This window comes from Trachurus japonicus, chromosome 17 (genome assembly GCF_045865225.1).
Source record: "Trachurus japonicus isolate A0001 chromosome 17, Traja_1.0".
Classification (NCBI taxonomy): Eukaryota; Metazoa; Chordata; class Actinopteri; order Carangiformes; family Carangidae; genus Trachurus; species Trachurus japonicus.
Genome location: NC_140923.1, coordinates 21,340,221 through 21,365,732, shown reverse-complemented (window position 1 = coordinate 21,365,732; position 25,512 = coordinate 21,340,221). Strand labels below are relative to the sequence as shown.

The 25,512-nt window shown below is 40.6% G+C and overlaps 1 protein-coding gene across 2 annotated transcripts; it reads left to right on the top strand.

Moving 5' to 3' along the window:
* The first annotated feature begins 1,426 nt into the window (after positions 1 to 1,426).
* Positions 1,427 to 22,681, top strand: LOC146970592 (polypyrimidine tract-binding protein 2-like). 2 transcript variants are annotated; one of them, XM_085803688.1, is made up of 18 exons: positions 1,427 to 1,543; positions 5,791 to 5,812; positions 6,469 to 6,520; positions 6,840 to 7,003; positions 7,180 to 7,251; positions 7,480 to 7,551; positions 7,637 to 7,795; positions 8,409 to 8,519; positions 8,949 to 9,117; positions 11,390 to 11,467; positions 13,417 to 13,529; positions 17,784 to 17,817; positions 19,348 to 19,428; positions 20,031 to 20,144; positions 20,292 to 20,408; positions 21,452 to 21,551; positions 21,666 to 21,743; positions 21,870 to 22,234. In XM_085803688.1, exons 1-18 carry the CDS (start codon positions 1,536 to 1,538, stop codon positions 21,997 to 21,999), a joined length of 1,674 nt encoding a protein of 557 aa, XP_085659814.1. In that variant the 5' UTR covers positions 1,427 to 1,535; the 3' UTR covers positions 22,000 to 22,234. The 2 variants fall into 2 exon arrangements, with proteins under 2 accessions (XP_085659814.1, XP_085659813.1); XM_085803687.1 differs by lacking the exon at positions 19,348 to 19,428 and having other exon boundaries at positions 20,052 to 20,144; positions 21,870 to 22,681.
* Positions 22,682 to 25,512: the final 2,831 nt, after the last annotated feature.

The following is a 25,512-nucleotide window of genomic DNA, read 5'->3' as shown; positions in this document are numbered from 1 at the left end:
ACCTCTAAGGAGGTTGTGTTTTACTTGTGTTTATTTTCTTGTTTATTAGCCTATCACACAGAACTGACTGAACCAATTTGCATGGAACTTTGTGAAGGGGTGGGTCAGCAAAAAACCTTTGAATTTTGGCACTGATCCAGCTAAAAGGGTAGATTCAGGGATTAGTTTATCAATTTAATTTACAATTAAAGTTGGCAAGAAGGCATTTTTCAACAAACAAAACAATGTATTGATCTTGATCTAAAAACCTCTGTTACTCTTTCATAATCTGGATCTGCACCTACACCAAACAGTTTGGCATTATAGTTACCAAGATGCTTGTAATTTAAAAGCTTTATAGCCTACTTATCTCTTATTTTAAACAGTTCTGTGATATTTATACACTGATCATATGCTTCCCATATTTGTATTGTCAGTTGTAGTGTGTGCTGGCAAATATAGAGTAAAGAAAGTAGGCCCACCAATAGGCCTATATTTCCCTCTGAAATAAAATTATAAAGCTGCATAAAATAGACTAAACAAAATACAAGTGCCATAGGAGTCCAGTGGATGAGGAACTGTTTAATGGACATGTCTTGTCTGTTATCACTACGCATTTTAAAGCTTAGCTACTGGAGGCTCTGTTTACTGCAGAAAGTTTAGCCACACTTTGGCAAACACCACCTCATGTCTAGCCTCGTAAACCAGCCTCTCGCTGAAATGCATTTCATTTCATTTCTCGGGAGAGTCTGGCCTCATCCCCCCTCTAAGCGTTTGGGGTGGGCGGGAGCTGGGCGGGAGTAGTAGCAAAGACGGTTTAATATCTTTGGTAGTAGCGTTGACAGACAACCCCATTCAGCCAATCAGCAAGTTGGTGTAGTGACGGGGCTTTGCACCAGTCGGTCTCTGATTGGCCAACGTGCTGTGTCAATCACAGCGGGCGACGCTGATTGGCTCGGGCTTCTGAGGGTTTCAGTCCAAAAACGCTTAGAATGGGGATGAGGCCAGACTCTCCCTCGGAATGAAATGAAATGCACTCCCGCGAGAGGCTGGTTTAGGAGGCTACCTCATGTCCACCTTGTGATTCACATTAACCTTCAAAATAAGATTCTCAACCATTGCCCAGCTGGGTAAATACCACATCCATTGAACTGCAAACCCTCTGTCCTGGGGTTTGTTAATGAATTTCAGTTATATTTTGGCTCTTAAAAATAGAAGAAATTAAAGAAATTAAGCATGGACTTCACACATTTTTTTGTTATTCTAATTTTATAATTCCTTTTCTTTATTTTGCTGCTCCGATTTATGTTGAATTACACTTTTATATTGCACTTATTTTTTTCATCTGTATTTATCCTCTTTGCTCAACAACAACATGGCCGGGCCCTGACTGCCAGCCTCCTGAGCAGTAGGTGGCGGTAACGCTCCTGTCGTCACGGTCCTCTCCCAGGAGCCATTAGTAGTCAGGAAGAAGAAGAACGCCCATTTTGCTCACACTGTCCAGACACCGAAGTGGGCTGAAACAGCAGACTGACAGAAGAGGACAAAGAGCTGCAATGGACGGGTAAATGAGTTTACATCACACTTACAGCTACTGAGTGCTCCGCGTGCAGCTGAGCACGGGGCGGAGGCAGAAGGAGCCGTTTCCCGTCCTCAGTTTGACACATGCTAACTGTTAGCTCCGCTGCGAGCCGTCATTATGACGTTAGCTGAACAACAACACCGACTCCCAGCGAGATACGTGCTGGTTTTATTGTTGTCCTGCTTAATGGGAAATGTACATTTACACAAGAACATTACTCCACAGCATATTTACATGTTCATTTTTTGCAATGTGTAATTGTTCATTAGAGGTGACACTGTAATTCATCATATCACCTTTGCTCTTGCATGTTACCGTTAGCTCACGTCTCATTAACCCCATGTAGCCGCCGCGGCGACTGTGTGCGTGCATATGTGCTGGGGATGGCTGCAGGATAAATGGCGTCCGTTTTGCCGGTTATTTTTACTGTAACAAGCTATTTGTAACTTGTGTGTTATAGTGTTTCCCACTGAATTAGATTCTATTTGCGGCAGTAGCTGAGCGCGGCGGAGCTGAGGGGTGTTATACATACGCCAAATACTTAGCATGCACAAACCTCAGTACATACTGTGACTGTCCGGCGAGACAGGTCCCTTTGTTGTCCCTGTCCAGATGTTATCTTATCAGGACTGAATGGGAGAGCATATGAACAGGGAAACAGACGCAACACCACCGACCGCGTGTCCTGAATGACAGGCGTGTAAAGGGAAGGCAGAGGCTGAATAGATGACAGACAGACAACCTGTCGTCAGTGTGTTTGAATGGGAGGGGGCTGATGTGTTTAAATCCGTGTTTGATATCGATCGTAAAAACTATTGATAATTGATTTTAATCCGATATGATTAAAAAAAGAGAGACTCTTTTGGAAATACAAAGTATTAATTCTGTAATGTTTTGTCACAGTATAAGTAAGTAGCTAATCTAAATGTATTGTAGGCCAGTATAAACCCATGACTAACCATGTCCCCAGGGCTAAAACAAAAATACATGTATCACCTCCACAGCTGTGTCAAGAACTGAACAGTACAGACATCATAAAAGCTAACCTTAAACCTTGTGTAGTCTACCATTTGCAAAACATTAAGGCATTATATCAGCTCCATGAGGTCTTCACCTGGAGTGGCTTTCACTATTGAAGGAGTTCCCAGAGGAGCTGAGCACGTGTTTGCTGTTTTGCCTTCAGCATCTCAGTTGGGGTTAGGTCAGGTGACAGATAACACTTTGGTTTTAATGAAAACTTTTGTGTTTACAACATAACTCCATATGTGTCCCTTCATAGTTTTGATATCTCCAGTATGAATCTACAGTGTAGAAAGTGATAGAATAAAAGAAAAACCATTGAATGAGAGACAGTGTGTCCACTCCAAACTTTTGACTGGTAGTGTTAATGATGAAGAAAATGTTTTTTGTTTTTTTTGGAAATACAAAGTTTTAAGGCTGTAATGTAATATGACAGTTAACATCCTCAGACGGGCAACAGAGATGGAAAGGACAGAATAAGGAATCTAAATGTATTGTAGGCCAGTATAAACCTATGACTAACCATGTCCCCAGGGTTAAAACAAAAATACATGTATCACCTCCACAGCTGTGTCAAGAACTGAACAGTACAGACATCATAAAAGCTAACCTTGTGTAGTCTACCATTTGCAAAACATTCATCTTAATCAAATTTAAGGGAAGCTGTACTTGTCACTTGACAGTCACTGACAGCACCAATAGATTCTATAAAAGCATGCTTGCCACTTTAAAACATCTAATAATGTCCGCCAAAGTCACTAACAGCACAGACTGTGTGTACTGTACCGTGCTCCAGTGTGACACAGAGCTGCAGAGTCAGCAGATGGATATCTCAGTCAGAAACAGAGTGGCTAAGATAAAAATGTGTGAGAGAACTTTTGACTCACAATGTCAAATAGGAAATCTATTTTCTTCATTTCTCAATACCAGAAGCAGAACCGTAGTGGATCTATTTAATAGCAGGTTTTAGTAGCCATCCCTAACGCAGTCTAGGAGTGCACACACAGACCTATTCATCTGTGAGACCAGATAACACTGAACACATGGCTCCACAAAGGGGGGTCCACACTCCATGAGGAGAGTCAGGAGTTCACCTACACCTGAAGGACAAGACGCTCCTCCTATGACCACCATATCCATATTTTGGAAAGGGAGGAGATTTAAAAGGCGTATGTCACAGTCTGGAAGCCTCCCCACAATAGAGGAGGAGACAGCACTTATTCCCTCATCACAATGCTCTCCTTTCATGCCTCACAAGGAAATTTAACAACCTGTCACCCTTCATGTGATTACAACTCCAGTGACCATCACCAAGCAGCCAGGGGCAGTAATGCAATTAAGTTTCCTTAATAATGGGCCCACAGAGGCTAAATAAAAGGAGTCTACCTGTCAGCCCGGCTGCAGCCTCTGTGATAGACCGCTCGTCCGGTTGTAGCCTAGTTAGCTTAGCTGCTCCACAGATGGAGCTTCACTGCTCCGCGAACGGCGGAGCAAACTTCCAAACAGGCGTCATTTGGATAAACTAACCGCATATTGGGGATCTAAACAGTTACTTTATCGCATGAAAAAACATTAAAACTTAATTAAGTGACGCATTAACAGTGGGAATTAAAATAATTTCTCGAGATAAGCCAGTATCAGTCTTCTTCGTTAGTTTTCATTCAGCTACTCGCCAACACTGCCCCTCCTGGTGAGGAGAGCGGCCCTTTGTGAATCAGCAGCTGTGAGTTTGTGGATCTGTGTGGATCTCGGCAGGAATGTCTCAGAAATACGTCATTGCGGAAAGAGATGCGTGTGTGTGATTGGTGATCCACAAATGCAGAGTCACACTTAACAAACAGAATTTTCGGTTTTACAAATGGCTTTTTTGTTTTTACAAATGGAAAATTATACATTTACAAATACACAATATATTTACAAATACACATTTATTTGTAAAAACCAAAATACAAGTTACAAATTAGAAATTTGTATTTGTGGATAGCAAAACACGTGTGCAAACCAAGGAACATTTGTAGATCACCTTCTGTGCGTTTACAGGTATTTATGAGACAAAAATAACTCCATAAATACCGCACACCGTGCAGAGCTCACGTCCCTGCCCTGCCAATCTTAAAACTGCTTGTACTGACAATAAAGCTAATGAACCTACTCCTAAAACTATAGGGATTATGGCAATGTTGAAATATCCTTTTAATCATGTTGCGCAAAAATGTAAAATGATGTCACCAGATTGTGGTAATAAAGGTATAATGATATTCATAATTTGTGTAAAAGGATACAAACAAAATATCCTGTTACTGATGATCATCAGAAGAAAATTGCAGAGGCACACAGTCTCGAGGTGTCATGGTAACCACAGTAACCACAGTGATTCGGCCAGAGAGAAGGAGCAGAGTGGGAACAAATGGCATTTCTTACTTGGCCTTCATGCTCTGAAGAACTCATTGTTCCTCTGTCCGTGTGGTGTCAGCATCTCATCACGCAGAGACCTTAAGGTGATTATACTGAGGGTCAGGGATGCTGTTTGCTCCGTTAATGGCTGTGTATCCTCAGTGATGATGAGGTTTATTGTGAGATTTAAAGAATACTAGTCTGACATTAAAATACTGAAAGACACCAAGCTCCACTCTGGTGAAATCCTTGGCATAACTTTACAATGAAGAAGAGGAATCAAAACAGCCTAATCAATGATGATCATGCACTTAGGAGAACATGTGCACGTTCACCTTGCACACTCATGAAGAAAAGTGGCATGTGTGACAATTTTGCTTCAGCATGGACAGCAGTAGTCTAACTTGGCACTGTCCAGCAGGACATGTTGTGTGGGAGAAGCTTTGAGCTTTTAGTAATATTTCTGAAAGAAATTTTTTTTGGGTTATCTAGGCCTGTGCACCATTTTACGTTTCTTTCCCCATAGTTGTGAGCAACAGCAGGACGATGCAAATGAAGGTTGCATAAATCCATGTATTGAATTCTTTTTGAAGTATTGAACCTGTGAAACCATCAGTTGGCTCTATGTGCTCTGTACATTAAGAACCAAAAAGTAATTTACTGTATTTTTTTTACTTGATTTAAACTTGAGCTGAGTTGGTACACATTTGAATAAAATGCCACAATATGTTGTTTAGACTGTACTCTGACCAACTTCTTCAGAGATAAGTAATTGAATGTCTTTTATTTTCTCTTTTTTTCTTCCTCCCTGGCAGAGATGTTGCGGTTGGTGTGAAGGCAAGTTGTTTCTTTTTATACATTTTCAGTAACACTTTATAATAAGTACACACTATTAAGCATTAAATACTGAATTCATCATTTATAACACATGAATGTCATCAGTATGTAGTTTATAAACACAGTTAAAAATGTTTTTCTCATCTTTGATCCGCACTAACTGTATTTATAAACTACTAATGAGTATTCATGCGTTACAAATGAAGAATTCAGTATTTATTAATGCTTAATAGTGTGTATTTATTATAAAATGTTACCACATTATTTGTGTCGGCATGGCATGAAAAATAGGCTGGATTTGCAGTTGTTGGATTTTAGGATACAATAGGTCAAACAAATGAATGTGTTGGATGATACATGATGAGACACTATAAAGTTTTGCAGTAAATTAGTAGGATGGTACTAAATAAATGTAAGTCAGTCCAAGTTATAATTTTGTCTTTCCTTTGATGATGTTTTGTACGTGTGCAATAACAAGATATCAGTTGATTATTGTTGCAGTTTTGTTCAGTAAAGCATATGGATTATACAGTATGTTAATGCTGCTTTTGATAACAACACATAGCTGTGTTTATGATGAACATGTTTAGAATTTGTCATAAAATTGAGATAAAATGAAAGTTTAATTTATTTTTCTGTTTTTCTCAACTTTCCAGAGAGGCTCAGATGAGCTCAACATGTATGGTAGCAGCCCCAATTCTATGACCGGTAAGATCAACCACAACTAAGCAGTAATCCATAATTAAGTCTGATCATTCATGTGATCTTATCTGGGTCCCTCCTTGATGCTCGATGTCCAACTAGTCGGACTCCCCTGGTAGAGTCAGTGAAGAGCATGATGGAGAAATTTGATGTACCGTCCTATTTGGCCATAGAACAAAATGACCCACGAGGAGGAGCTGGAAAACATTGCTATGGAACGGGATCTTTTTAAAACCATCATCATTATTCACACATGTGCTTTTATGAATTAAATTGTCATGTGACAGTTTTACTTTAAACATTCTGTGCATGTGTCCACGTGCAGCGAATGGCAGTGACAGTAAGAAACAGCGCCTGGATGAATCGCCTCCCTCCAGAGTTCTCCACATCAGGAAACTTCCCAATGAAGTGTCAGAGACTGAAGTCATTGCTCTGGGGCTGCCCTTTGGAAAAGTCACCAACATACTGATGCTGAAGGGGAAAAATCAGGTAAACTATAACAAAACTCTATACTGTCACATATTCAGACTGCTGAAAATAATAGAATAACACTTAAGTAATCAAAACAATGTTGAAGCTCAATTGAATAATTTTTCTAAACAAGAAAAACAGAACTTGTTCTGATGATGATTTGTTATTCAAGTTATTTCAATGTGTTTCTCTAGGCTTTTCTGGAGTTAGGTACAGAGGAAGCAGCCATCACCATGGTGAACTACTACACAGCTGTCACACCACAGGTCTGAAACACAACAGTCACCATTCATATTGCATATTATTATTATTTCCAGCTGCAAAAGCAAAGCTGGCATTTTCTCACTGCTTGCGTCAGGAATGTCATGAGAATCAACACAGAAATTCTGCAAACATGGCAACACATGGCATGGCAGTGACAAGTTGACCACTCTGTGCCTTTGTTGTGGGGATACTAACTGAGTTGTTTATAATATGGACCTCATTCTATGTAGGTCAGAAACACACCTGTGTTCATCCAGTATTCCAACCATAAGGAACTGAAAACAGACTCTGCTCTGAACCAGGTACACACATACAGTATTTTTACACGTATTCTTCAGTCAAACCAAACAGTTGAACTGATTCAGATGGGATGTTTTGTGTTTCCAGAGAGCCCAGGCAGTTCTGCAGGCAGTGTCAGCAGTTCAGGATGGAAGCTCTCCATCTTCAGACCCAGGAGTCCTGGACCTGGCTCCGCCCCCCAGCCCTGTGCTGCGAATTATTATTGACAACATGTTCTATCCTGTGACACTGGACGTTCTACAGCAGGTGAAACCTTTACTGAAGTCCACCAACATGGCTGGAAGACACGGTCTAGTCAATGTTTTGCCTTTTTCCTGTTGTCTGAATCATCTTGGCAACGGAAACAGCTTCTTTATAGCAAAACAGAAGAGAGAGGAAATGAACATGTCAATTAGGGCTGCCTCTGGGATTCTGATGAGTTCATACAGTAATCGACAAAATCCAGAGTTGTCTCACTTCTCTTTAGCTACATTACTGTACACAGAGAATAAAGCAGGTCATCTGTAAACTTCAGTCAGTAAAACAACATCTGAACCAGACACAGGTACAACGTCCACCACCGTGTTTGTGGAACAGTGTCCTCATATCAGACACATGTTTTATAACAGAAACTGCTGTAAGAGGAAATCATGAACCAATGAGGTACAAGCACATGATAAGTAGGTATAGATTTCCCAGCCCCTCCCTCGCTGATGCATCTGTGAGAAATGACTCAACTTTGAAAGTGCTGAGCCCATGTTAGATGACCTCTATGGTGATGATATTCATGTCACATAGCTTAAAACTAGACTGTATGGAAAACTTGGCAATGCTTCTGTATTATTCCCTTTTTAATTCTATCTGAATTTGCCTATTTCAGATCTTCAGTAAATTTGGGACAGTGATGAAGATCATCACCTTCACCAAGAACAACCAGTTTCAGGCTCTGCTGCAGTTCAGTGACCCTGTCAACGCACAGCAAGCTAAACTGGTAATGGCTCAGCTGTGTGTGTGTGTGTGTGTGTGTGTGTGTGTGTGTGTGTGTGTGTGTGTGTGTGTGTGTGTGTGTGTGTGTGTGTGTGTGTGTGTGTGTGTGTGTGTGTGTGTGTGTGTGTGTGTGTGTGTGTGTGTGTGTGTGTGTGTGTGTGTGTGTGTATTTGTTAGACTGAGTATCTTTGGTTGAACTCTAGGAACTCCTGACCTGAATCAGTTTTTGTTGATGTTGTTACCTGAGGAGTGTCAATGTTTGTCATATCATATTGTGTTCATTACCATAACTTGTATGAAGATTGAACCTTATTTGAAGACAAATTTATACATAAATGCAAAAAGTTCACTTAACATTGTATATTTACATACATTTATTTACATGTATTTGTTGTTAACGCACGTTTCTCCCTCTTGCATCCCCTCACACCAGTCTTTGGATGGACAGAACATCTATAACTCATGCTGTACTTTACGGATAGACTTCAGTAAACTGGTCAACCTCAATGTCAAATACAACAACGATAAGAGTCGAGATTATACGAGACCTGACCTTCCCACTGGAGACGGAGAGGCAACCAACAAGGATCATTCTTTATTGGGTAAATATACCACCACATCCATTCATACCTTCCTCTAGGGCAGTGGTCCCCAACCACCGGGCCGCGGACCGGTACCGGTCCGTGGATCATTTGGTACCGGGCCGCAGAAAGATGAAATGAAAATGAAAAAAAAAAAAATGAAATCGTTTGTTTCGTCTATTTCACACTTCCGGTCGTTTTATTTTGAAAATGTTGCCACTTCCGTTTGTGCATCTTCCCGGTGCTGCGCAATTGACAGGCAGGCACAAACGTAAAAGAGTGAAAAACACACGTCGCCGGGCCGGGAAAAACTTAATAATGAGACGACAGAAGACCTGACGCCTTCCAACAAGAAGAAAGCTGTTCTAAAAGAAAAAGCACGAGTCCTGTTTAAATTACGGGTTCATTGCAACAGGTGATTCACCTGCTCCAAGCTCCGCAATGTGTGTGCGGGACCTGGCCGGCTCTCTGCCGCTTCATCACTTCACAGACAACTTCTCTCCCTGCGTTCTGGATTCAAGCAGAATATCCTGAGATCGCCACAAAAGCACGGAAAACCTGCTTCTATTACAAACATATTATGTTTGTGAAACGGAGTTTTTTGCAGCTTCAGCAGCAAAACGAGATGACAGAGTAGACAGGAACCGAGATGACAGACGGAGCATCACCCCCAGATGACTGACATTATTATTGTGATACTATATTATGGTGAGTTGTAACAAAGAACGTAAACGTAAGAGAAAACTAGGCTATGTGAACGTGTAGTCCTGTTAATACAGTAGGCCTACATGTAATGTAAACAGGAGAACGTACGCTACCCCCCCCCCGAAGAGAACGGCCGCCGCCGCTCCGCCGCCCGCCCCCCCCCCCCCCCCCGGGCCGCGGTAAAATTTTCCACCGGTGACCGGTCCGCGGAGATAAAAAGGTTGGGGACCGCTGCTCTAGGGTATCCAGACCACCTTACAGTGTTGTAAAACCCATGGCCCCTTCCATGCAGTGAAACGAAGACCCTCTCTCCCCTGGGGCCTTTTTTTGCCAGCTGTGCTATTTAGTTGTGTCTTGTCTCAAAGATAGTTCTCCTGAGAAAACTACAGCTTCACTCCAACCAACACATCTTCACCCGTTCCACTCTGCCTCCGTTTGTGCATTACAATGAATGGTGTGCCATGTGAAATACCATTTCAAATCATTTAACAGCAAGAGTAGGAGTCATATACATAGACATAGTTTTATGACAGTTCATCAGTCTTAAAGTACTAGTTAGACATCCTACTAAAGAGATCCCTAACAAGTTTCTGAAGTTAAAGTAGGTATCCTCCATACTTAGTCTTTTTCATATGAAATTCCCTCTCTGTGTGACAGAGTGTGTTCGGACACATTATTTTAAGATTGACTCCAGAATTGTGTACTTGTGTTTTAAGGATAAATTAAACATTTGTTTTCTGTCCAGACTTCTCTAGTGCTCTGTAAGTTAGCCCTGAAGTTAAAGTCCCCCTAAACCAAAAACATATTTTTTGAAATTATGAAATTATGTCAATGTAGTGTTTGGGTTATGCTACAAGACGTTTCTGCAGCGAAGTCACTAATAATGCAGCCACAACTGAGCATTTTAGATTAGAAAATGCAGTTTCAAAGCCACAGTCTGAAAAAGTTGGATTCAGTTTTCCAGCACCCAGTCGGGATTAATACGTCAGAAGATAGCAACCAATCCCGTTGATTTTTTTTTGCATCTCATTTGTTGTTCACTGCTCAGGTGACACTTCACATCTACTTATTCAGCTAGATGTTCAGCAGTAGTATCAGTGGTTGACGTGGCCAAGAGGTATTATCGCCGCATTGAATGCGGGAGACCAGAGTTTGAATCTCAATACGAGCTACATGTTTTGACATCGCCCCTCCGTCTCCCCTGCCCCTGCTGTTACCGAGCAACCCAGTGGGTGCAAGTCATGACACATTTGCATACTCATGAATATTCATAGAACCTGGGATTTTCAATGAGGGAGAAATAGTAGATGTGTTTTTCGCCTCTTTGAGAGTTATTTTAAGCAACTTCTTTGTGGGGAAAGAAATTTTAATCAAAAAATAGTCATAGCAGAGCATTTTTACAAATTTAATAAAATGCCTCTTTAGGGGGACTTTAAACCAAAAAAACCTACAACAAACAAATTCAGCTTTGTGTAATCTAATCTGTGAATGTTCTACACTTTGATTTATTGTGATAATTATAGTGGATAAGAGTGAGAGGTTAGATATGTATTTTGTGGTATAAACATAGTATGTCAATGTCTTGTAGGTACCCCATCTGGAGCACTAGCTTCCTACTCTAGTGGAGGAGGTTACTCATCGTCTCTCTCCCTGTCACAGGGTGGAGGTACCTATTTTTTTCTTTTTTCATTATTCGGTTTTTCCATCACTGTGTTAGCATTTTCCACCACTCACATTAAGATTGTTGATCTTAATCTTCCTGGCTGGTCATTTCATGGCATCTACATCGTTTACCTCCCTGCTTGTCAGTCACCAGCCTGAATTAACTGCAGTGAGATATTTTCATGTCAAAAAGTGGTGCAAATGAAAGCAGCTGTGGGCATTTACAATTCATTAATATGTACAGGTCTTAATCTGAGCCTTAGTACAAACTGAGGCTCTTCAGTTACCTTTTAACCACCTTTTGAAGGCTGTGAATTGATTTTTATTTCTGAAGATTGGTCAGCATTAAGTATTCTAAATTCAGCTGTAGAAGTCTTAAAAGTGTTTCTGGGACTTCTATCCTTCTATTATTAGTAAGTATTAAGTCATGTCAGTCATGTATGTTATTACTCAGCAGTTTTTATCATCACCACTTTTATATGAAATATCTCATGTGACTGTGCTAAAATGGGCATGTCACATGTCTTGTCCTTTCTGTGTTGCTGTCACAATTACTTTATATGTGTCATGTTTATGTATGATTGCAATACTAGTCTGTGTTTTTAGTTTGTTTTATGTAGCTGTAAATTAAATCACATTTCCACTGACATAGAAAAATCTGTTTTGAAATCCCACCAGCCTTTTACTTCCCATCTTCTGAAGCTTTGGTTACATTTCAAGTGGGAGATGTATAATCCTTAATTACACAGAGCTACATAGTTGTGGTAGATAAGAATAAGTCTTCAAAAGATTAGAGCCATTCACACAGTTTGCAAACGTCATGCTCAGAATACTAAATGTTGAAGGCATTACAGTGTTTGTAATATTTATCACAGAAATGACCAATGCAGCTTTGTTTATACCCACCTACCAAATACAACTTTTCCAATGTACCTGTAGATATTAATATCATTACACTGAAGATTGAGGCCTGTTTGGTAGTATTTCAAACAGTAATGAAGGTTAACAAAAATAAACCACCAAATTTATACAAACATTTACACATTGTCATGAAACGCATCACCATCTCTAACTTGGGTTTCTTTTTTCTTTTGATTTTCATTCATATATTCTTGTGTGGTTGCATGCTTGGGTAAATGTTAAACAAAGTTGTTTATTGCGTCTATTTCTGTTATTTAGAGTCAATTATTGATTAGGGTTCTTCTTTTAAAGTGAGCTTAAAGGGATACTTAAAGGGATACTTCACCCAAAATCGATAATTCACCAATTTTTTACTCACCGTCATGCCAACGAAGGGTTGGGAGAACTTTCGGAGTCATCAAAACGCTTTTGGAGTTCCAGGGGGGGTCCGGCTGGCAACGGATTTTCATATACCGTAAGTGCTAACTTTTGAATCGTCCAAAAATACACACTATTAAAGATCCAAATACCTCCATACTGCTCGTCCGTACTGATCCAGCCGTTCTGAAGCCCTGACATGAAGAAGTTGTCCATGGATGTCAACACAGAAGAACATCTCACAGCAAATCTCGCGCATGCATACAAACATCAACAGAGCCACTGGGAGACAAAAAAGAAGAATCAAGTTAATTTTTACCGAACAACTTTTTCATGTGGCGGCTTCAGGAAACTTGGGTCAGTACAGACGAGCAGTATGGAGGTATTTAGATGTTTCATAGTGTGTGTTTTTGGATGATTCAAAGGTGAACTCTTTCCGCCGCCATTATATGAAAATCTGTTGCCAGCCGGACCCCCCCCCGGAACTCCAAAAGCATTTCGATGACTCCAAAAGTTCTCCAAACCCTTCGATGGCATGACGGTGAGTAGAAAATTGGTGAATTGTCGATTTTGGGTGAAGTATCCCTTTAATATAGCCATAGTTGTAAACCCATGTAGTTCTCTGCTGTCCCATGTGTGGGTCTGATCTGCTCCTTGTCTCTTCTGTCCCATCAGGAGCCATCAGTCCTCTGAGTGCAGCGGCAGCAGCAGCAGCAGCCGCAGGTCGTGTTGCTCTCTCGGGGTCCGGAGTGTCAGGAGTCCTGTTGGCATCCAACCTAAACGAAGAGGTACACTCACCTGAAATATAACTCAACTCTGACTCGCCATTTCCAAACTCTACTTAGAGTAACTGCTCTCAGCCATTGAACATACACAGCTGAATGATTTTCTTGAGTAATTGATGGTTCCTGTGTGCATGTGTGGTTGGATGTATGCTTAGTCCACTTTACAGCATGATTAATCATGCGTCTTCCACCATGTGAAATCCAAAGATGGATTCATTTTACAGCACAACTTGTGGATCCTAAAGTTTTAAAGCACTGAAGTTATATTGTGTAAAAATTAAGTTTAAAATCTGCAATAATAATCGATTTCACAAACCTATGCTGATGTTCTTTCAATTTTTTTATTCAATGCACTAAAAATACAGTTAATTAACATTTGAAGAAATTACCTTTTTATATCTTTAGTATCTTTTTTTTTTTTTTGTACTTCCACTTCAGAAGTCAACATAGTTTTCCCATCTGTGGCCAAACCTGTGCTACAACTGTGTATTTTTTATCTCTGATTTCTGTGTCTCTTGTCAGTTCTCAGATTATTCTCTGGGTGTAAATGTGTGCCTGCTCTGTCCAGTGTATCTCTATATCTGCTGTAGCTGTTACCTGTTTCTGTGTGTTCCATCTCTCTGTCAGAGCCCTCCTATCTCTCTCTCTCTGTCTTTGTCCCTCTCACCCCCCTGTGGAGAGGGGCTCCATAGTGGAGTGGTGGTTTTCACACTTCCGCCCCCTTCTGGTAAAGTCTCGGTGCAGCAGCTGTGTCCCGGCTGCTTGGCAACATCATGCAGTCACATTTAGAAGCTGATGAGCTTGGTAGCAGCAGATAACTCCTGTGCTCAGGAGTGTATACAGTCCAGAGGGTTAGGTAGTGGTTGAGTGCGGTGTGGCCGGTTTTCATGTTGTGAGTGTTGAATAAGAGTGGTGGTTTTTCAATTACTCTTTCATCACCTGTGTCCTCAAGTGGGCAGGCTAGCGTCTGTTAGTCATTTTCATCCAGAGCTCTGTTACCAGGTAGCATCGCTATAAGAGCTGATCTCTTGTTAGACTTTAATTCCAGTTTGGAGAGTAGTTGATTAAAAACAAGAGCCAGCTGAAAGAGTTTAAAGGGATATTTCAACATTTTGGCAAATTCACCTATTGCCATAATCCCTATAGTCATAGCCATTACCTTTAATTGTCGGTGCAAGCTGTTTTTAGATCGGCGGGGCTAGGGTTGCAAAGGGGCGGAAAATTTCCAGAAACTTTCCATGGGAAGTTAAGCCGGGGAATATTGGAAATATTCCAAATTGTAAACTTTCCATGGGAATTATAGTTTTTAATTTTTATAGTTTTAATTTATAGGAATTATTGGGAATTTAATTCTTGTATGAACAATCAATTCTTTTACTGAACAACAAAAACATGAATGTTGACTAAAATACTATTTTATATATATATATATATATATATATATATATATATATATATATATACTATATATATATAGTATATATTTTTATATACACTATATTACTACGATGGTATCTGATCATCTGCGAACCTCCAACTTTCATTCTTGATCAATGAAAACATTCTTGCCAAGTGTTTTCGCTTTTGTCCGTCTTGCGCCGGTCCAAGAATTTCACCGTGCGCGCGGAGGCTCATGGGAAATGTAGTGAAAACACTTCGCTTTCCATAGATATTCAAGTGTACTTGCATTAAATCTGGTTGTTTTAGTATGCTACAATATATTTTTCACAACTATATTTAAAGCAGATATCAGTGGAATGTTTTTGTTAATATAAGTCCTAAATAGTCCTATTTTCCGTCAGCAATCACTTACATGAAGTATTTCAGCCTAAACACGAGTCTCTCCGTCACTCTGCTCTGCTGTAACCCGAGGAGAAAATTTTCCTTGTGGGATACAAGTGTTATCCAATGAGGGGAGAGAACGGCATGAAGGGCTGTGTGTGCAGCCAAGGGATGCGCGTGAATGTGGTGACGTAGCACGAGGACCAATTGATGCCTGACAAGGGCGGGGGCTGCTAACTCATGGTGCGTTCAAGGAAACTCGTACTTTGTGTTTTTCCTTCCTGTGAAGTCATACCAGTTCGATCTGGTACGAGTTCACGGGTCGGAAGTTACGAGTGGCCGTTATAGGGAACTTTCACAGACAACAGGACAGTAAAAACACGAGCTACGGGTTACCTGGAACGCTACCAAGTCGTAGTTGTGACTTGAAGCTGTAACTTACGGTTTCAAAAGCCTGCCTTGAACACAGCATTAGCCGAAACGGCCGTGCCGATGATATCTGCTTTAAGTTCCCTGTTAAGGACTAACCTTCCATTTTGTAAATTTCTGATTTATTCCCATTTATTCCCTTTTATTCCCATATATTCCTGTTAATTCCCATATATTCCCATTAATTCCCATGGAAAGTTTCCAACTTTGAAAATTCCTGGAATTTTACAACCCTAGGCGGGGCAGAGATGCGAGCTGCACGGTATTTCCACGTTTCCCTCATCAAACTAAATACACCATCCAACAGCTCCAAAACACTCCTGTGGATAAATTGTGACCTACACATTCGCCATGCTATGAAATTATAACGTGTAATTTAACATTACAACACATGAAGCAAATACTCAGAACTACTTGCTTTTGAAATCACTCCGCCCAGCAGCCGTGTCTCCAATGTAGTTCCAGCTAAAAATTGCACTGAAAACAACTTTGTCTTATAACGTTCCATTATTATCTCATATTGCGGTGAATGTGCAAGTCACAACGTATCCACGAGAGCATTTTGGAGTTGTGTATTTGAGGAGGGAAACGTGGTAATGCCGTGCAGCTCATGTCTCTGCCCCACTGATCTGAAAACAGCTTGCACTGACAATTAAAGGTACTGACTAGATTAAGACTATAGGGATTATGGCAATAGGCGAATTTGTCAAAATGTTGAAACATCCCTTTAACAGTCCAAACATCTGGCAGTTTTGATGGGGTATCATGTCCTTCATTTACAGCACAGCTGCAGCTGAGCTGGACTCCAAATGTCACGTTGGTTGAACACCTGCCCTGTCGCAGCAGACTGAACCTCTTTTTGGTGGAAATGAACTCATTGCTTTGTGGCTTGTTCACCTCCAGGTGGTAACTGTTTCACGCCGACAGTTAGGAGACGAATATCACAGATTTTCAGTTTTGTTGGCAGTGATTTTGTAAGTTAACATGTCCCAAAAATGAAAGTCTTGTCAGCAATGGACTCATAACATCGGACATTGAATGATCCATTCAAAGGTTTTTTGCCATGACACAGGTCTCATGGAGCAATGGACAGCCTGCCGAGTCAAAAGATATTTAGTATTCAAACCTACTGATTTAAAAGTAAATCTTTTTCCATTAAAGTAATCAAACTAAAGATGCATTGTATTATTCATCAACAATTCCCTCACATGTAACTGTACATGTGTTATTGTGATCTGCCAGCCATAGACAGCTCAGTTACCCTGCCAACACCGACCTCCCGTTACATGTGATCTGGTCGGCCATCTGCGTCATGGTACCGCCCAATTCTGGTTTGATCTCCTGCCACTCAGTCTTTCATTCACTGTTTATTCCCTGATATATCCACCCATCCATTCTTAAAAGCATTATTTTCTACCTTCCTCCCATCCTTTATTTTCCTCACCGAGAAATGCATCCAGCACGGTGTGCGTGTACATGTACGTGTGTGTGTAACAAAACTTGGAAGAGCTGCGTGCGAGAGTGTGTAAGGCTGTGGGTGTGTGTGTGTTTGGAAACAAACCAGCAATCATTCAGACTCCGTTGATGTCCCACTGATGCTCTGTTTACTGACCTCTGCTTTGGTTTTTGTGTCCCTTCCCCACCCCTCCCTCCCTCCCTCCTCTGCTCCTTCCTTCACACATTTATTTTCTCTCCATTTGTCTCTCCTTTTGGTCATACATCCTTTAATGTTGTACACTTCTCTTAAACCTCTCCCCCCTCTGATGTATGCCCCCCCTTCCTCTCCTATTTTCTTTCACCTCCTTTTCCTCACTTCACTTTTCTTACTCTGGTCTAACCTGACTTTGGCTTTGCCATTTTGATCCACTCTCCAAACCCCCCTCCCCCCATGCCTTCCATCTTTGCTCCACTCCTCTTCATCATGGAAACCACCACCTACCCCTCGTCCAACGCTGGGCGGTCTGATCTCTACCTTCGTCTCTCCTTCTTCTTCCTCCTCTGCTCCTCCTCTTCCTGTCCTCTGCTCTGCGGTCTCTCTCTCTAAAGATGGTCACGCCTCAAAGTCTCTTTACCCTCTTCGGTATGTTCAACCTCTACTATTCTATCTGTATATCTCTCTCTGTTAATCCTATTTTGTTCACTTTCTTCAGTGATGTCGTGGACACGCTTATTCCTCTATATCTATCTGTGTCTCCAAGCCTCCTTCTATCGTATTGTACTCTGCAGAAGTAATATGTACACCTGTCTCTACATTAAAACATAGCAAGCCTGAGAGACTTTGTGTTTGGTCAGCTTACCTCTTAAGTGATGAGAACAAAGACACCAAAATCATTCGTGTTGTCCAAACCAGGAGATGAAGCTTGTAACCAGAGCTTTTGTAGCTGTAAATTTACCTAAACTGCATCATGAGGCTTTCTGGAGTTTTTAAATCAGCTCCTCAGACGAAAACGTGCTGTAAAACTTCCAAATCGAGTCTCAGATTGATTTGATGAGAATGGATATTGAGGAGTGATTGATTATCCAGTCAGCAACTTCATAGCTACTGTCAAATATTTTTATAAGACTTAGCTGAGTGAAATAATTAATAAAGCAGGAAGGGTTCGGCTCCAACAGAAGTTTGTGTTTCTGCTCTGTTATTTCGTTAAACATTTTGGCAAATTGGCCCATTGTCATAATCCCTATAGTTTTAGGAGTAGGTTCGTTACCTTTAATTGTCGGTGCAAGCTATTTTTAGAATGGCGGAGCAGAGCCGCGAGCTGCTCAGAGCTACGCTATGGAGGCTAATGGGATTTCTTGGTTTCTCTCATCAAACTCATCAAATATACAATCCAACAACACCAAAACACTCTGGTGGACAAGTTGTGACCTGGCACATTCACCACGCTATGAGATAATAGCGGAACGTTACAAGACGGAGTTGTTTTAGAGGTAAATTCATGCAAAACCGCTGATGCGTAATGTAACGTTCCGTTATTATCTCATGGCGTGGTGAATGTGCAGGTCACAACTTGTCCACCAGAGCGTTTTGGAGTTGTTGGATTGTGTATTTGATGAGTTTGATGAGGGAAACCAACCTATGTAGTGTAGCTCTGAGCAGCTCACGGCTCTGCTCCGCCGTTCTAAAAATAGCTTGCACCGACAATTAAAGGTAACGAACCTACTGCTTTGACTATAGGGATTATGGCATATGGGCGAATTTGCCAAAATGTTGAACTTACCTTTTAATACCTGATTCACTAAGATGAGATGCTGACAAACCTCTTCTCAGACATTCTCATTTCTCTTGTGTTGTTTTCTATTCCGAGAGCAATCTGTAAGTGTCGTCTTTTCATTTCTACTCTCTGCAAGACGGCCGGAAAGAAATAAAGACCACTGTCACTTGATGCTCAGATATCTGTCTGGAATCTAGTGTCAGGAAACTGTCTGTGAAATGGTTTTATGTACAACACTGGAAGCTCCACTCTCCCAGGGACATGAGGATTATTTTAGTGTTTCTGTTCTCACCACAGTACTGGTTAAGTTGGGCACTATATTCCACTTAACTCGCTAAGACTCATGCTAGCTTTTAAACCCTCTGCGTCTCTTCCTTTCTGTTTTCTTCTTTCTCTATATTTTGTATTAATCATGTGCAGTCATACTACACCCTCTCATTTGATTCTACAACATTGCAGTTGGGATTACCTTCCACTCACTTACCTAAATTAAACTCATAAGGATCCCATTAGAGCAGCCCAGTATTTTTTCTACACATGTCCCTCCACTTGCTGGACCAGTTTTATCTTATTCAGGACATCTGATCAAGGTCTTTACTGCCCATGTTTCCTCACATAGTATGTTCTGTCTTAGGTTAGTACACATCCTTGACGTGTCTCCTCTCCTACACTGTCCATCCATAGTTACATTTTGAATCACCTAATGGAGTTGGATATGTGACCACCGGTGTACATGCTGTTATGTCTAAACACCAACAGTCGGCCGAGGCGTCCTGACTTTTCTCACTGCTCAGCCTACTTGGTTACACAGAAGTGTTTGATTGAGTTTCAAGTTCAAGTCAAATCAGAAGATTCCATCTTTTCTATTCATTTGTCGTTCTGGCACTAACTTTATTCCTTTCATCCTTCACACCTCTCCCTTTTTTATCTTCGCCGGCTTCATCTCTCCTGCTCTGTCTGTTCTGTCCTCTGCCTTATCTACTCCTCTACCCTGCTCTATCTGTCGTTTGCTCTCTCCCTTGCTTGGTCTGCCTCTCTCTCTCTCTCTGTCTGTCTCTCTCTCCCTCTCCTTCTCTGTATCTCTCTCTCTCTCTGCCTTCAGGAGTCTATGGTGATGTCCAGAGGGTGAAGATCCTCTATAACAAAAAGGATAGTGCTCTGATCCAGCTGTCCGATGGAAACCAGGCTCAGCTGGGTGAGTTTCAACTGCTCATATTACATCACTCTCATCGACAGGATGAATAGAGATTTGAAGTTTGATTATCCTGAAACTTGCAGTTCCAGGTGTATGAATGTTTGGAGGGTGCACAGTCACATTATTTTCTTTTTTCCTCACCTCTAGCTATGAGCCACTTGAATGGTCAAAAGGTGTTTGGTAAAGTGATGAGAGTGACGCTGTCCAAACATCAAACTGTGGCTTTACCAAGAGAAGGACTGGATGACCAGCTGTTAACTAAAGGTAAGACGACATCTGCACTCTGGAGGTTGTGTAAGAGTGCATTATGTGTTCAGTTGTGATTGTGAATCTTTATTGTTCATCAACAGTCTTATAAAAAGAGCCTTCTTCATTACAGGTTAAAGGTCCAGCGTGTAACAATTGTCAAGGTTTATTCTATCAACTACCGACAACATTTCTCCCAAAATTGAAATAAAAATATTGTCATTTAGAGCTTTTATTGGCTGAAAATGACCCCCCCCCTCTCCATTTTACACACTGGACCTATAGCCGAGTGACAAAACAGTAGTGCATTTGAAACTAGATGTACTGCCTCACAGTTGTCTACCTCCAATACTCTGACTGGTTTCTAGTCACAGTCCTTTTTTTTGTTTATCCACAATCATATGAAGTATTAACCATTTGTGTGAAATTTGGCCATATGAAGTAATTGAATTTGTTCACCATCAACATCTAATTAGTTTGTTCCTCAGCCCAGATGAGGATTGCATTAGTGAGATGTAACATTCACAAGGACAAAACTCAATGCAGCATCATAGCAAATTTTCATTTGTGTATGTAATATTTGTCTTGATGTTGAATGTCTTAGCTCTCCAGAATGACTCAAGAAGGAAGAAGTCATGTACATCTGTAGAGTTAGAAATCAGACAGTCGTTCACAGACCTGGAAAAACCCTTTGACTGTGTTGTTTGTACATGGTGCGTAGACCACAGGTTTCCACATCAAATTCCTGTTTTTATTTAGTGGCTAGAGCACACACAGGAATTCCCAGCCTCAGTGTGGCCAGTTGAGTTGCACTGTGGGTAATGTAGGCCCCAGCTTTGGACATCTGCTAGAGTGATGTGTCTGCTGATTTGATTTGTCTCTTAATGTGGAGTATTTTCTCACCCCAGTTTTATTTGATTTCTCAAGCTTGATAGATATCTTGTTGAGTATAAACAACAATGCACAGTGTTTAAGTACATATAATTATAATAATAATAATAATAATTTTAATTTTTAATAATACGTTTTAATGATATTCATGTTTTGTTTCTGTTGGACAGATTTTTCTGGCTCTCCACTTCATCGTTTTAAGAAACCTGGATCGAAGAACTTCCAGAATATCTTTCCTCCTTCTGCGACACTTCATCTCTCCAATGTCCGGTAATAACAGGACACCTGTTGTCGTGTCAGTTGGACAATGACTTGATTAGCGTAGCAATTTGACTTGATGCTGTTTTTACTTCAAGACTGTAAATAGTTTGTCTTTATGTCCAGGGATGGTGTTGGAGAGGATGATCTGCGTCTTCTGTTTTCTAACAGCGGAGGAACTGTAAAGGCCTTCAAGTTCTTCCAGTAAGAAACAATTGAGTGTGAAGCTCTTTAAGACACTAAAATGTCTGCAGTTTAAGACGTAAATAGAACCATTCACACAGACTGGATATTTGAACATTTATGGTTATTTGTCTCTTCCTCCATCAGAGACCGGAAGATGGCCTTGATCCAAATGACATCAGTAGAGGAGGCCATCCAAGCACTGATGGATCTTCACAACTATGATATGGGAGGGAATCACCATCTAAAAGTTTCCTTTTCAAAATCCACCATCTAACCCTCACAGCCACTTCCTAAGCCTTAGGATCCAGCACGAGCGAGGGAAGTCACTCCCATGTTCCTCGCTTCACTATGTTCTGTTAACCTCTTCTGTGCTAGCCCCAAACCTTAAATTATGTAGTACAATAACACACAAAATGTGTCTAAATGTCCAATTAAACATTTCAAAGCCACAGACTAAATCTGAATCATACAGACTGTGCACATTCTGAAAATGTGGCCGTTGAGAAAGTGCATTGAGATTAGGAAACCATCCTCCAGTGATCATTCAGAATGATGGAGTGGATGTGAAGAACAGACAGGCCTTTCATCATACATGACAAGAACTAAATATCAATCAAAAGCAACAACCTAACTGCATTCAGTGACAACTGTGTTCTACACTGGACACTGAGAAGGCCTTAGATAGAGTCAAATGGCCTTGTGTATGTTATTCTCTCTGTTAGTGGACAAAACCACCCAGCTGTGAACCATTACCTTAAGTTGTTAGAGATAATTTAACTTCAAAGTGCTTCAGTCTGTCACAGGTCACATGTCAGGGTCGTCCACTGGCCTCAGTCTTATCTGTGTTGACTCTCGACCCCCTAGCAACAACAATCAGAAATCATCCAGGGAGAAAGGAAATTAGTATTTCAAAGATCAATAGATTTACTGAGTATGTGTTGTTTATTTCTCAGATCTAAAACAAAACAAAACAAAAAAAACTTCCTTTTTTGATTAATTTGAAGTTCAGTCTAAACTAAATCAGCAAGATAAATAATCCACCCTTTCATTTCAGCACCCAAACATAACAGTTGAACATGAGTTTTAGTATTTATGAATTGTGACCTCAAATCTGAAGCAAGATTTCCCATTTTCTCCCATTCAGGATGATGCAGTATTTACACGAGCTAAATCTGATCCTGGATCCTCACATGGAATATTGTGAGTTATCAGAGCTTAAACATTCTGGATACCTCCAGGTCAATTGTCGGAAGAAAATACAAAATTTCATTTACTCTGGTAGTGAATTCCATAATACACAAAAAAAATCATTGTAAACCCAGAGATTTGCATTCTGGGTCTTATTCCATTAAGCAAGTTTATGAACCTCTGTCCAGAGGAGCAAAGTGTCTTATTGCTATGAAATTGCAATAATATTGCTTGGATTAATAAGACTTCTGTCTTTCTTGCCAAGTGATTGGAAGGCTGACACACACAGCAAACAAAACAAACCCTATTTTGGAATCATTACCTGACAATGTAACTTCCTACATGTGGCATTTACCAAGTTTACCCTTAAGCTTTTTTCCCTTTTTCAATATACAGGTACATAGGTATCAGTAAGGCTTCTGATGAATACTGGTAGCAATCGGCTCATGGGTGGGAAGGAACTTTATTTGAGGAAGTTTTTAGAGATATAGCCAGACCATTGTTGAAATTTGATTTTAAAAAGCAACAAAGATAAGACACAAATAAACTCAAAGGCAGTAACCCCAGTGCAACATCTCACATGACCAGTTTCCTCATTTCTCATGTCCTCAAGTCATTTGAAGATCAGTGTTTGACAGTTTCTGACACACACATCTTCAATGTGCTGATTCACTCCTTCAGACCTCGTCCTGTTTGTTCTTGCTCTTTGTTTTATTCATGACAGAAAAACAACTGAGGACTTGGACTCCTCATCCAAGTGAAGGTAGGGCAGTGTGCGATTCACTCTGCTCTCTCCTCTCATCTACAGTGTAAAATATGACCAGTGTTACAGTAACATTACCTGCACCTGGTGGGTCATTTTTAGCAAACTACACTTAAAACAGTGTGCAGCTTCAAAAAAAAAAAGAAAAAAAGAGAAACTATCGCTGCGCTTCAAACAATCACTGAGGAGGTTTAGACAGCAGGTGTAACCTCAGTACCACAGGAGACAGAGTAAACTACATGTGGTGCCGTTTCCAGTTTCAAGAGACACTTTTTGTGAACTGTGAACAATCACTCTGAGGTTGTTTATACGTGAAGCCCATTTGATTAAAAGCATCAGGCTCATCATGGCCGGTCAGTGGGGACATTGAAAGGCATTGTGGGAAATGTGAATCATTTGATGCTAATGATGCTTGTAGAGGACAATTGAGAGCTCCCCAATCTTCCTTTACTAAATAACCTGGAATGTATGGACATTAACTCTTTGTAATAATGTTGAAGGTGGAGTTTCTTTTCTTTGAAGAATAAAGCCATCTGTAGTGTTCCTGTTTAAATCCTAAACCAGTCTTTTGAAAACCATTGGTGTGCACACATACACATATATACACACACACACACACACACACACACACACACACACACACATACACACACATATATACAGAGGATGCATACTGTTGCTCTCTGTTGAGACAAGGTTTCATCATGGGTCTCTGATTATAAGAGGAGGCCTGTTGGGACCAACGCACATGATCCTTTAGTCTGTGGTCTGATATTACTATTGAAACTTTTGTGTCTTTAAATATTTCATTTGACTGGTGCCGTTTGTTGATCCTGTGTTTAAAACCTGTAGAAACACATTTTGTTAATTTTCTAAAACTAGATGTGAACCTCACACAGACGAGTGTGTCCGTGTTTGAACTGAGAGTTGTGTCCAAAGTCTCTTAGAGGACTGTTGTAAATGATTTACTTGAATTCTGCTTTTATTTTATTTTATTCTTTTTGTCATGAGATTTCAAAAATTTAGCACAAATTAAACATGACTTTTCTACCAAGGAGCCCAGGTTGAACTGTGTGTGTTGGTGTGTGTTTGGACTGGGTTCAGACCTCTGCTCTCATCTGTCTTACCTGTCCACCTGTCAATAAACTTCTCTCACTTTGTTCACTTCTGTCTCTGCTCTCATCTCCTCACACCTCCTTCTCTGAGCTGCTCTGCTCCTCCTACACTTACTAGCAAACACCAAGTCATGAGTCTGGCAGATATGTTATTAATAGTAATATAGAAATAATACAAAAAATATATAACAGATAAGTAATATAAAATAAAATAATGCACAACAACTAACAAAAGAAAAGACAAGAGGCCTGATTTATTAAGCTCACAGTAACAAAGGACTAAATTGCCATTTGGAGGGCGTCATAGCTCAGTTGGTAGAGCAAGTGCTCCATGAACAGGCTACAGTCTTTGCTGCAGCGTCCCCAGGTTCAATTCCAACCAGTGGTGCTGTGCTGTATCGTTCCAGTCCTGTACAGCATTCTGTGGTGGCCCTGAAGTGCAAAACACAACGGCAAAAGAGAAAACACAGCACAAAAAGAGAAAACACAACGGCAAAAGAGAAAACACAACACAAAAAGAGAAAACACAACACAAAAAGAGAAAACACAACACAAAAAGAGAAAACACAACAGCAAAAGAGAAAACACAACACAAAAAGAGAAAACACAACGGCAAAAGAGAAAACACAACGGCAAAAGAGAAAACACAACACAAAAAGAGAAAACACAACACAAAAAGAGAAAACACAACGGCAAAAGAGAAAACACAACACAAAAAGAG

Excerpts from the sequence above, each read along its gene's own strand:
- LOC146970592 (XM_085803688.1), top strand. Across the intron at positions 7,796-8,408 it reads CACTGGACGTTCTACAGCAG|ATCTTCAGTAAATTTGGGAC; the intron begins GTGAAACCTTTA and ends TGCCTATTTCAG. Across the intron at positions 19,429-20,030 it reads TTGGGATTACCTTCCACTCA|TCTCTCTCTCTCTGCCTTCA; the intron begins CTTACCTAAATT and ends CTTCTCTGTATC.